We start from the raw sequence: 12,944 nt of genomic DNA on the forward strand, positions 1-12,944 counted from the left end.
ATAAACCCTATAAAACACTTATTTTTGTTTAAACAATGTTACTTTTATCTTTTAAAGATATTTCAATAATTTAAAAATTATGAATTTATCCATGTGTTTATTATTTCCAGCCTCTTCATTCTTTTGTGTAGATCAGTTTTATATCTGATTTCATTTTCTTCTGCCTGGGCTTTGAACATTTCTTGTAATTCAGGTCTGCTGGTGATGAATTCCTTCATTTGTTTTAATGTGAGCTTTTGTTTCTTGCCTTCATTTTTGAAATATATTTTTACTGGGTATAAGATTTTAGGTTGGCAGTGTATCTTTCAGTACTTTAGAGATGTTGCTTTACAGTCTTCTTACTTGCATAGTTTCCAGTGAGAAATCCACTGTCGTCCTTGTTTTTGTTCCTTTGCACATATCTTTCTTCCTCTGACTACTTTTAGGATTTTGTTCTTTAGCACTGGTTTTGAGCAATTTATGATGTTCCTTTGTATAGGTTTCTTCGTGTTTCTTATGCTTGAGGTTCATTGAGCTTCTTGAATCTATGGGTTTATGATTTTCCTCAAATTTGGAAAATTTTTGGCCATTTCAAATCTCCGCCCTCCCCACCCCACCAGGGATTCCAATTAAACTTATTTTAAGCTTCCCAAAGGCATCCCTCAGTTCACTGTTGCTCTTTTCATTTGGGGGAATTCCTTTCTCTGTTTCATTTCAGATAGTTTCTGTAGCTATTATCTTCAGGTTTACTCATCTTTTCCTCTGCCATGTCTAATGGGATTACTGCTGGAAACAGACACTGCAGTTTTCATCAGTAGAAATTTTATTTAGATCTTTTTAATATCATCCATGTCTCTGCTTAACTTCTTGAACATATGAAATACAGTCACCACTGTTTTAATGTCCTTGTCTGCAAAGTCTAACAACTGTGTCTGTTCTGGGTCACCTATGATTGGTTGATAATTCTCAATTTGAGTTGTGTTTATCTTTTTGCACATCTGATCACCTTTGGATGCAGACATTGTGATTTTTACCATGTTGGGTGCTTAATATTTTATATTCCTATACATATTCTTGACCTTTGTTTTAAGATGCAGCTAGCTACCTGGAAACCTCGTTCCTTTGGGGTCTTGCTTTCATGATTCTTTGGCAGGTCTAGATCACTAGGCAGTGATTTATCTAGGTTTAACCCACTACTAAGAGACCTTTCTTAGTTTTCCACCTAATGCCCTGTAAATTACATGTTTTTCCAATCTGACTAGTAGAAACAGGCATTATTTCTAGCCCTCTCTGAGTGCCAGGCACTATTCTCTAAGTCTTTTAGGTGGCTTTTCCCCCTTCAACTATGGGTAGTTTCTTCATCCCCATGCTCTGATCCATACTTTGCTGAATACTCAAGGGGGACCCTCTCTGTGTCTCTGGAGTTGTTTTTTGTGCTGCCCTTCCCCTCTGATACTCCGTCTTACCAAGTCTGGTCAGACCCTCAGCTCTGTCTCCTCCACTCTGTCAGGTTCCACCTGGTTCCTCCTCTCTGCACTGAAGCCTGGAGAGTCTCAAGGCAGGAAACTGGTCAGTCATATGGCTCACCTCTTTTGTTTCCTGTCTCTCAGGGACCACTTTTCTTCATTGCCTAACATCCAGTGATATGAAAACTAGCATTTGGTATATTTTGTCTGATTTTTTTTTCAGTTGTTAGTAGTAATGGTAAACCCAGTCCCTGACACTCTCTCTTGAGTAGAAACAGAAGTCTTCTGACACTAGACTTTAATGGCCTGCTGACTTGTTTGTATCTGGCTTTGAGGGAGAGGGTCCAGTGTACTGATGAAGAGCACGGACCCTGGAGTCAGACCAACTCAAACCTCTTCTCCACCACTTCCCAGCCATGTGATCTAGGCCAGATTAACCTTTCTGTGACTCCATTCCCTCATCGTAAAATGGGGCGGATAACCGTTGTGCCACATAGGATTTTTGAAAAAACAAAATGAGGTCATTTAAAGTATAACACAGTTCCTGGAAAGCAGTAACATGTTCACTACATCTTAGCTATTACTGTCATTTTATTTTAATTCATGTAAGACCTTAATAAACACTTCTCAAATAAATGAATGCCTGCTTTTGGCCTCCAGTACCACAAAGGGGGTAGGTACCTTAAGGCCTGGGATCCCTCAGTGGTGGGGGAGCTGGGGACATGAGCCTGTGCTCCCAGAATGATGATGCACCCGTGAGACTCAACTCGTCACCCTCAGTTGCTATCATTCTAAGGATTTTCATCTCAGTAACAGACTGGGTTATTTGCTTATTTTTTAGGGGAAGACAGGAAGACCCCCAGCGAATCAAACAGCCCCTCTTCATCCTCCCTCTCAGCCCTGAGTGATTCAGCCAACAGCAAAGATGATTCAGATGGCTCCCAGAAAAATAAGGGCGGGAACAACCTGCTGGTCATCTCTGTCATGCCTGGGAGCCAGCCCTCACTGAACAGTGAGGAAAAACCAGAGAAAGGTAAGGAGGAGGTGGGTGTGAGCCTGCTCAACCCTCTGCACCCAGGATGACCCATTCTTGAGAATAAGTCCTGGACAGGAGCAATGTCAGAAACTGATAATAGGCCCAGGATGCAGTATACTGGGCCTCACCTAAAGTTTGCATTTCTTTTGGCTTAATTTGCATTCGAGTATGGGGTGGAAGGATGGGGAGGGTGACACTGACTCCAATGTTTGTACATTTAACTCCTTTTAGCACGGAGATATGGGGAACAGTGCCTGGAAGGGTATAGTTGTCAGGCGTCTGAGGAGGTGGGAGGAAGGCGGAGCTTGGCTCCACTCCTGCCCTCCTCTCCCCGCTGCCCTGGGCACCTCTATACCCAGCTTCGGTCCTTGCAGGGTTCGAATGCGTTTTTTGCAACTTTGTCTGCAAGACGAAGAACATGTTTGAGCGTCATCTGCAGATACACCTCATCACCCGGATGTTTGAGTGTGATGTGTGCCATAAGTTCATGAAGACCCCCGAACAGCTGCTGGAGCATAAGAAATGCCACACTGTCCCCACCGGTGGGCTCAAGTAAGGAAAGCAAGTACAGAACCTTTTACTGCGTTGTTATTCAATACCCTTTCCCCTTCCCTACCCTGTCCCTTCCCGTGAAGGTTTTGGGAGTCATGGAGAAGGGAAGCTTGGTATGAGGGGAGTTAGTCAGGAACCCCTGCTGCCTTTAGCTGGATTGAATTAGCCCTGTCCCCCTAGGGTGTCAACAGATGTCAGTAGAAGAATCCATTTTGCAAATATCCCAGGATTCAGAGCAAGAAAAAAGACACGTTGGAACAACCCAGCATGCAAGAATAGACTCCTCCTACACTGCCTGAGTTTTGTTCAGACTTAATTTTGATGGACTCAGGGCTTAGTGTCCCCAAGCATAAATCATACTGTCACCAAGACTCACCATCTCTGTTTCTCCGATGGCTTGCTACATATCCTTTAAGTAAGCATTACAACCACCCCATCCTCCAAAATTGGACAGTTTGAACAGGCAGGAGGCAACATTTTTCATGCAAAGATCATGTGCTTCATGGTCCTCCTGCAAACATACTGATATCTTCTTCCCAAGATCTAGACAACGAGCATCATCTTTAACCAGTATTTTCAAGAGGCTCTTTGGTCTCAAGTGAAACCAATCAATTAATATCAAACACACTGTGTGTCTGGCTTGATAATAGGTGCTAACGGGCACACAGGAATAAAACACCATTTCCACCCTCAAGAAATGTATGTCCTAGTACTACCTAATCTGCACAGTGAAATCAGAGTCCCTGTTCACAAGGCACTTAGGGTCTGGTAAAGAGAAAGCAGCACAGGTAGGAGGACACAGAAAGACACAGTTTTCAGGGCATAATTACTAATTCTCAGCTAAACAATCATGTTGAATGAAAAATTACATTTACTTAACACGAGGGGGAAAAAAACCTTTTGTTTTAAAACATGTTCATCATTGAAACTCGCAACCTGCCAGAGAGGTGGCATGACTCCCCCAGACGGCTGAGGAAGGGAGAGATGGAAAGGACCCTGGGAGTGGAGTGTTGGGGGCAGTGCGGGCTGGGTCCCCCCAGGCCCCTGCCTCCTCAAAAACTCCCCCACACAGGAGAATCAGGGAACAACAGGACCAACCATTGAACTCCATTTTGTTTCACTCGTGGGGGTGCTTCGAAGGGAGGGGGAGGGGAGGGCAGAAGGGATTGGGGAGGGGGTGATTATAATTCCAGGAAACCAGTAGATGGGAAATGCCTAGCGAGCATTTGGGGATTTGATTTGGTTCGTTCCCACTGTCCCTTTATAAATATTTGTGTGCTCTCATTTTAAAAAGAAACACCAAAACCATGTTTTTCTATGGTTGGACCAGTGCTCACTGCCCTTCCCAGTAGCCCAATCACACCCATGAACGTTGCAGCCCCTGCCAGTTGTGGCTTTGCCAGTTCGCCTTTCCTCAGGGACCTCCAAAGTCCCAAGCCTCTGAAGCCATTGGGGAGAATGCACAGTGAACTCTGATGCTTTTGCTGGTACAGACACTTCCCGTGCGGTGCTAACCGTCCCCTGTGTAATAGTTTATGTTCTAGGATGACCAAGTAGAAGAATACTTTGAAAAAATTGATAATGCCTTCTGGCTATACAGTGAGTCTTTGTTTTGTTTTGTTTTGTTTCCTTTGCCATATCAGAGAATTAATTTGCCTGAGAGAGTGTCTTTAAGAAAATAACGGGAGCACGGAAAACCCTTAGCACTTTGCCTGAGCAGTGAAAGAAAGATTGAGCTGTGGGTCACAGAAATGTCCTTAAAATGAAACAGACTGCTGATGTCTAAATTGCTTTTCTGTGATGGAACTGCTTGTACTCTATATCCTGTTCATAATGCAGATCAAATAAGATTATACTATTATTTTTCTTTTGCCGTAGCTCAGGACAGTGGTGAGTTTCAGACTCCTCTAGGTAAGGCCCAGCTTGGCGTAGGGGTTGTGTGTGCACCTGACCTGGGAATGGGCTTTATATTTCTCTCGTGTGCACTCTTCTGTGAGCTGAGGTTCAAAGGCTAACGGCGAGCTTGGCGCTGAGGAGGCCGTGCACGGTGCACTTGGTTGTGTTGGGCTCTGCTGAACACCTCTCCAGACCCTCCGAGGACAGTCCACTCCTGGGCCCTGCCCTGCAGGAGCCAAGCAAGAGCTGAGGCAGCCACTTTTGCATTTGCATTCTTTGTGGAAAGAGAGCAAACACGCTACAGTTCTCATATAAGCCACTGACTCCAGCCTGGCAGCTTCTAAAAGAGAAGCTCAGCAGTTTGTTAACATGGCCTCACCACTCCTCGTGGCCCCTCTGGACAGCCAGGAGGGTTAGTGGTAGCATAGCCTCACTGCAAAGGATGGAGAAACTGAGCCACAGAGAGGCCCAGGCTAGGGTATCCAGCTCCAGCCTGACAAGGTGATGGAGCTGGGACCAGCATCCACCCTTCCAGAATCTACCTAAATTGCCTGTAGAGACCACTCAAATAATGAACCAGTATGTCCTGAGTGCTTACCATGTGCTGACTACTCTACCAAGCACTGCAGAGAATGCAGAGGAAATGTAAGACACGGTCCTGCCCTCAGAATTTCCAAACCAGTTGGATTATTATCCTGTCTCCAGCATAATCATGTATTAATAATGTCTTTGAGCTCCAGATAGCAGTTGTCTCCCTCCCTCCTCCCTTCCTCATTAGCAGATGGGCCGTTGGGTGGGCTTCCTTCTCCTCCCATGCCCCTGCCATAGTCCTCAGCTTCCTTTCCCGACCAAGAGCCAGTCCTGCAGGGAGATATGTTTTACGAGTACATAGATATGCACACACTCACACAGAGATACACACACAGGCCTTCTCATCCTAACAACCCCTTAATAAGCACGATTCTGACCCCTGTGACTTTCTGTTTGCTGGAGGTAGCGCTCCCCCTTATAAGCTGTTCTTTAAAACCTCTTAGCCTTTCTGCGTGTGCTTGGTGTGGTGCATGAAAAGTCGATTCTTTGTGTTGCTCCCATCTAGAGGGGAGGTCAGGAGGTTTAGACCTCTGCGCTGTCTGGTCGGGAGTGGGGAGGGCTCCGAGGGGCCGGGCGGGGGCTGGAGGGGAGCACCAGCAAATTGATTCCTGGCACTTTATCTGCTCCCCTTGGTGAGGGCTGGCCTTGCCTGTATCGGCCGGGAGACCCAGAATAGGCTGAGCGGACCTCGCCAGAGCTGCTTGCCAGCGGAGACTGCTCTGTCAGCAGGGAGAGCCAAAAAGGGCCGTTCCACCCCTGAGAGGCGGCAATGGCTGGGCTGGGCTGGGCAGGTCAGGCCTCAGACACTGTGGGGTGGTGTGAGGGAAGGCTGGTGAGGCGGGGAGAAGCGCGGCTGCCTCCGAACCTCCCCGGCTGAACCTGCCTTACGTTGCTTCCCCCGGCAGGTGCCCATTCTGCATTTATTCCACCAACCGCCCCGCTGCCATGGAGTGCCACCTCAAGACCCACTACAAGATGGAGTACAAGTGCCGGATCTGCCAGACGGTGAAGGCCAACCAGCTGGAGCTGGAGACGCACACCCGGGAGCACCGCCTGGGCAACCACTACAAGTGCGACCAGTGCGGCTACCTGTCCAAGACCGCCAACAAGCTCATCGAGCACGTGCGCGTCCACACCGGGGAGCGGCCCTTCCACTGTGACCAGTGCAGCTACAGCTGCAAGCGCAAGGACAATCTCAACCTGCACAAGAAGCTGAAGCACGCCCCACGCCAGACCTTCAGCTGCGAAGAGTGCCTGTTCAAGACCACACACCCTTTCGTCTTCAGCCGCCATGTCAAGAAGCACCAGAGTGGGGACTGCCCCGAGGAGGACAAGAAGGGCCTGTGTCCAGCCCCCAAGGAACAGGCCGGCCCGGGGGCCCCGCTCCTGGTGGTCGGGAGCTCCCGGAATCTCCTGTCTCCCCTGTCGGTTATGTCCGCTTCCCAGGCTCTGCAGACCGTGGCCCTGTCAGCAGCTCACGGCAGCAGCTCAGAGCCCAACCTGGCACTCAAGGCTTTGGCCTTCAACGGCTCCCCTTTGCGCTTTGACAAGTACCGGAACTCAGATTTTGCCCATCTCATTCCCTTGACAATGCTATACCCCAAGAACCACTTGGATCTCACATTCCACCCTCCCCGACCTCAGACTGCGCCTCCCAGCATCCCCTCACCCAAACACTCCTTCCTCGCCTATCTCGGACTGAGAGAAAGAGCAGAGACTGTCTGAGGGCAGCCATGTTCTGTACCAAAAACAAAGAGACAAAAGACAAAAAAAAAACCCCACAAAACTTAAACACAACCCCAGCAGGTGTATGTTGCTGCAAAATCTACAGACCCCCATGGGTCTGAAACATGTGTACTGTATATCTTTAGTAAGGAATAGAGAATTGGCTCTGTGTGTATACCTATTGCATTGACCTGAAAGCTGCTTTATCCAATCTTCAGAGAGGTGACCTACTGCATACTTCTACCTTCAGAGGCATGCCTCCCCAGCCACCCACTCCCACTCTCAGCCCTTCTCCGTACTTTTCTCTGAAAGGAATCTTGTCTTGTTAAACCCTAAAGAGAGTGTCCTTAATAGCAATCAGCACTTGTAAGCTTATATACTGGTGCATTTGGTTTTCTGTTGGGTGAATGCGGTGTGTGGGCGTTTGTGGATTCTGAAAGAGAAAGCCGTGTGTCGTGTGCCATGACATTTCTATTGCACATTCTTTGTACTGGCTTCTTTAACAGCGATGAACGTTCTTTTCCCTCCTGGGTTGTTCATCCACGACAGTCTCTCCCTGTGCTCCTTCATCACCTTTCCCTCTCTCTTTGATGGCTACAGAGTGGTAGGGCCTGGTGCTTAGTCGATGAAGGAATGGTAGACATCTACAGTGCTGCTGGAGATTTCCACCAGAGCGCTGGAGACCTGGTACTCAGATCTTCTCTGGTGACGAAGAGGCGAGGAATCAAGTGACTGATCTGGAAGAAATATCTCGCAGCACTGCAGCGAACATCACAGAACTTAAGTGTGTTTTGTGTGTGTGCCCACACATAGACAAATGTGTACGGTGCACACACATAGTGCATCATTTTTTAAGGGCAGATTATATATATATATATATGATGTATTAATTCAGTGGTTACCATTTGTTTGCAGGAAAAAGAAATGTATGAGTGAAAAAAATTTATGGTTGATAAATCCAGCCAAGGAGATTAAAAGGGGTTTGGATAAATTCTGGGTATAAATGCTCAGACTAAAAAAAAGAAACGGCAGTTTTGCACAGTGCTGTGGTCTTGCACTAGTTTTTGTTTCTCATCTGAAAAAAGTAAAATAAAAGGAAGAAAATGTACCTTTTTTATGGAATGAGTAGACTGTATGTTTGAAGATTTAGCCACAACCTCTTTGACATATAATGACGCAACAAAAAGGTGCTGTGTAGTCCTATGGTTCCGTTTATGCCCCTGACAAGTTTCCATTGCGTTTTGCCGGTCTTCTGGCTGTATCGCGGTATCCTCCATGTTATTAGTAATTCTGTATTCCATTTTGTTAACGCCTGGTAGATGTAACCTGCTAGGAGGCTAACTTTATACTTATTTAAAAGCTCTTATTTTGTGGTCATTAAAATGGCAATTTATGTGCAGCACTTTATTGCAGCAGGAAGCAGGTGTGGGTTGGTTGTAAAGCCCTTTGCTAATCTTAAAAAGTAATGGGTGATTTAAAAAGAAAAAAGGAAAAAATCTTTGGCTGAATATGTTCATTGCTTGTATTTTTAAAACAACAGAATTTCCAGTATGAAACAGGCTGAAAGAGCAGGAAGAAATGTTCTTTGTATCATAATGGGAAGTTTGGAATATAAAAGTTTATATATTTAATTTATCTATTGGAGAACTGGTGTACAGGAGGAACACTTTCTTACTGTGTTGCTGTTTTCCATCATGTGTTATCCTAAGAGTTGGGGTTTTTAAAAATCTGTTTCACCAGGGGAAAATAAAAGCATCCCTAATGTTCTTCCTCTAGTCAGTTTGCTTTGCTGAAAGCTCCCTGGAAATTAGTACAGTTCTCCAGGAAGCCAGAAGACTGTACTGTCTGTCCACACCATGGTCTCCTCAGTCCCCTCCATGCCAGCCCCTCTTCCCCACACCCAGCAGGTATGCTACACCTCCCTTTGCCAGTCATCCCGCCATGGATGGGGAGTCTGCTTGGTGCCCTGGCAAATCTGTTTACACTAAGGAGATGCCCACAGGGACAGGGAGGCCAAACCAGCTAGAGCGGGAAGCTCCCAAACCCTCAGTCATTCTCCGGCAGAGACCTTTGTTCTTGGCCGGGTTTGAAACGATGTTCAACCTCGCCACGTCAATGTCTCAATAAAAGACACTATAGATAGTTATGGACAATACACTCCAAGAATACTGGGCTTATGGGTGGGTTGGGTTGTTTTGTTTTCAAGTCATGTCTTTATCCCCATATAATGGAGAATGTGCCACTTGGCTAATAATGTGTTTTCAAAATTACAAGTTCAGTGATGACAGGAAAGAGGGCTAAAGTGATCCCACAGAGGCTGGTAGAAAAGGTGAATCACACTCAAGCACCAGCGGGTTAAAAACCTGAAAGGGTGGCCCTGACAATTCGGACTATAGGTTTTACAGCATGCCACTTGTGCAATAGGAGGTCTTAGGATTGAAACTTTCAAGAACAAGAGGGGGTGAAAGAAGGAGATGTTTACTGCTCAAATGCCATGCATTTCACTGCTTGCCACTGAACTTGTATTTGAATGACTTAGTCATGCTTAATATAATTGGGCAACTTTTTTAGCACTTTGGAAAGAGTCATCAATCTTTCTGGTAAATTATAAAAGTTTTCTGAGTGAGAAAAGGTGTGTTTGGAGTTTGTTTGACTTTTTATATTATTATTGTTATTAATAAAGAAAAAAAATCTACAGCATTTTTCAGACTCCACCCTAGAAAATATGTACCCCTGAATTTGGTTTGCAGTTTGATACTCAGGGAAGGATGTATTCCATAGATATCCTTTCCGTGTAAAACACTAACATCTTTGAGAAATTCACCTACCAACTAACTTCAATTGTTGTCACTATGCATTCTTCAATGAAAACTAGCTTATTTTTCCATATAGTAATGCAGTTAGGGTTCTCAGCACTTTCTTTCTTCTATCCTTTTTTTAACTCTTCATATTATGTTCAGATGATCATACTGTCAAGGTTTGTGTACATTACTGAAAATTTGTATTGTATAAAGCTTTTTGCATTACAAGGCTGTACAGGGTCATTTTGACAGTAACTGGTATATTCCTTTGCATCTTATGTTGCATTGCCAATTTCTAGTGTATCCAGTTTGAAAGTATAATATACTCTAATTAAAAAAAAAAGTTGGCTATACTCTTGTTCTCTTGTTTCTTTTTCTTTTTTGGTTTGCCATCCTTGACTGCTTGTTAGTCTCAGGGTTTTGTTTGTCTTGCTTTGTTCCGTTTTTTACTTCTCGGTGTATTTTAATCAGATTTCAGAAGTGTCCACTCCTGGTTTTAACTGTCACAAAATTCAAGTGTTGAACAGTGATGGTTATAATGCAAACTGTTATTATGTACATCTTTAATGGCCATTAAGGTTGAGAGCATATCCATCATTCAGGACAGTGGCAGGCCAGCTCCTTCCTGAAATTACTTAGTGACATTTGAAAGTGTTTGCCAACCCTATCCTCTCCTGCTTAACATCATTTCATTGACCCCATAGCCAAAGGGGGGAAAACAGATGAATAATTCCATTTATCTTAATGAAGCTGGGCAACTATGAGATTTTAATGAGTGGAAAAATTGTATGTTTTGCAAACTAAATAATAATCTATCCAAATGCAAGTAATAATACTTCACCATTCAAGAGAAGGTACCAGAGAAAGAAACTGAGACCAAAGACAGAGAGAGAAAGAAATGAAAAACATGCTAAGTTCAAACAATTTTTTAAAATCCATTTTGTTCTATCTATTTGAGACCTTTCCATGAATCTATGATGGTTGACAAAAATATATAAAGCAGCAGAAGAGACTGTTTTGCCTGGTTTGTAATTTGCATGCTTATAAATATAATGTCCTTTGCTTATTTCAAGCAATTGTGAACCACTTCACTCTAACATTTAAAAAGATCAAATTTACTTTTTAAAAAATGAGATAATGTAGGAGAAGCCACTTTGAAAATGGCCAGTCACTAATTAGACACTATTTTCTCTTTTATTTTTTCATCCAACAGCTATTTTTTAGGTGATTGAGTCAAATACGTTAATTTGATTCAAATACTAATTTTGTTTTGAGGTGGCCGGTGTTGAAAGAAGCCAGGCTTCTTTGATTTTTGCTAGTGCTACAGGCAGATGTGGCTTCTCATTTTGTGTACACATTTTTTTTTCCTTAAACTCCACAGCTACCTTGCATTTTCCCTGAAGTTGAGAATAGCCAGCAATACAAAGAAAATAATCATCAGTTTAGTAATCATTTCCCCAGAAATGGGCCTTCAGTGACTTTGAGAAATGGTCTGGAAACAGAACTGTTCGTGACAGAACAGATCACACCCTCTCCCATCTTGACTTCTCTGGAAAACGGTGTGTGGACCCCGGCATCTGCAAGCCAGTCATGAGGCCTTTATTAGATATTTCTCCTACTGTCATGCTACATAAATATAGTTTAAGCTAAGACTCAAAGCCATGTTTTCTATAATGTGTCCACTGCTGATGGATTGTTTGGGAGCCACCAACAAGCTGTGCCTGATCATTTAACAGAGCTGCCACACTGGTCACGGGAGCAAGGAGAAATAGCAAGCCGTGGTGAGCACGTATTTCCCCTTATCCACAGTCAGAAGCACCACGGTAGAACCCCTGCCTGCCAAAGGTCATGTGGGACTTGTGAACAATTTGAAGGGGAAGACACATCTCATTAGTCACCTCCATGCTTTCAGTCTGTGGAGATGAAGGAGAGCCAAGAGGTGCTTAGTGAGAGATGGAAGCGGATAGCAGCTGAGTGATTTCATCGGTGCTTCCAGCAGACAGAGAATATAGAACTGGAACCCTTCCCAGCAGCAGCTTAGAACCTGTGAGCAAAATCACAAGATAAAAGGGGCCCCTTGGAGATTTAGGATTCATTCTAAGGAGCCATCCATCACAGATATTCAAGATACTCCAGCCAATATTCTTGCTTACATCATTCCCTCAGAATAGAAGAGTCCCACACAAAATGGGGTTTATTTTGGGAATAACTACAATTCACTAAGCAGGCAAATGCCTGTAAAACAGGCCCCAGGGTAAGTGAAGTACAGTGACTCCAAGAAATTGGGGCACTCCGTTTTTCTCTGTGCAACATCTGAAAGGTGTCAGGTTATTTATTAATCAAGGCCTCTTCTTCTTTATGAAGTAGTAGAGCTTCTGTTCATAATTCTTTCTTTGTAGTTGAATCTGTAAAACAGGAAAATGCAGATCCTGCTCACATTAATAGGAGGTGCAAAAGGGAAAAGCAAAACCAATTGCTGTATCCCCCTGGAATTCCTTTCTCGCACAGCTAAGTATTAGTTCATTAGTTCTTGGTCTTCAGTAGAATTCTAAACCTGGAGCAGAGAATCTACTTCAATTCACACTTCAAAATCATTTCCCCTTACATAATTCCCTACAGGTGGTTTTTGACCCTGTATAGTGAGAAAATTTGGATTACTTGGAGTCAGACTACCTGAGTTACAAACCTGGCTCAGACACAAGCTAGGGGTGTGATTATGACATACCATTAAGCATCTTCTGAAAAGAACCGCTGAACTGAATGATCTCTAAGGCCCCTTCCCACTCTAATATAACATATAATCAACTATGATTCTACAACTTGCTGTAAACAAGAAAAAGTCATCCTTTTGAAAGAGAGACGGTTGCAAGGCAGAATCCTTGTAAGGCAGTTACAGCA

General features: G+C 44.2%; 2 protein-coding genes across 4 annotated transcripts in view; both read left to right on the plus strand.

Annotated features, from left to right (window-relative positions):
• The window catches only part of ZNF827 (zinc finger protein 827), a 180,804-nt gene extending 170,928 nt beyond the window's left edge, over positions 1 to 9,876 (plus strand). For 2 of the 3 annotated variants that reach the window (XM_011956882.1, XM_011956900.1), the window contains 4 exons: positions 2,287 to 2,478; positions 2,856 to 3,033; positions 4,912 to 4,944; positions 6,426 to 9,876. In XM_011956882.1, coding sequence (XP_011812272.1) covers positions 2,287 to 2,478; positions 2,856 to 3,033; positions 4,912 to 4,927 — 386 coding nt within the window. In that variant the 3' untranslated portion in view covers positions 4,928 to 4,944; positions 6,426 to 9,876. Of the gene's footprint in view, positions 1 to 2,286; positions 2,479 to 2,855; positions 3,043 to 4,911; positions 4,945 to 6,425 lie in introns of all 3 variants that reach the window. The other variant, XM_011956890.1, reaches the window with a different exon arrangement.
• Positions 4,626 to 10,399, plus strand: LOC105522371 (zinc finger protein 226-like). Its single transcript, XM_011956872.1, has one exon. The coding sequence runs from the start codon at positions 6,466 to 6,468 to the stop codon at positions 7,243 to 7,245; it is 780 nt and encodes a 259-aa protein (XP_011812262.1). The 5' UTR covers positions 4,626 to 6,465; the 3' UTR covers positions 7,246 to 10,399.
• The last annotated feature ends 2,545 nt before the right edge of the window (positions 10,400 to 12,944 follow it).

The sequence above is a fragment of the Colobus angolensis genome, unplaced genomic scaffold (assembly GCF_000951035.1).
Source record: "Colobus angolensis palliatus isolate OR3802 unplaced genomic scaffold, Cang.pa_1.0 Scaffold111, whole genome shotgun sequence".
Taxonomy (NCBI): Eukaryota; Metazoa; Chordata; class Mammalia; order Primates; family Cercopithecidae; genus Colobus; species Colobus angolensis.

Coding starts and splice junctions, on each gene's coding strand:
- LOC105522371 (XM_011956872.1), top strand. CDS start 6,466: ATGGAGTGCCACCTCAAGACCCACTACAAGATGGAGTACAAGTGCCGG.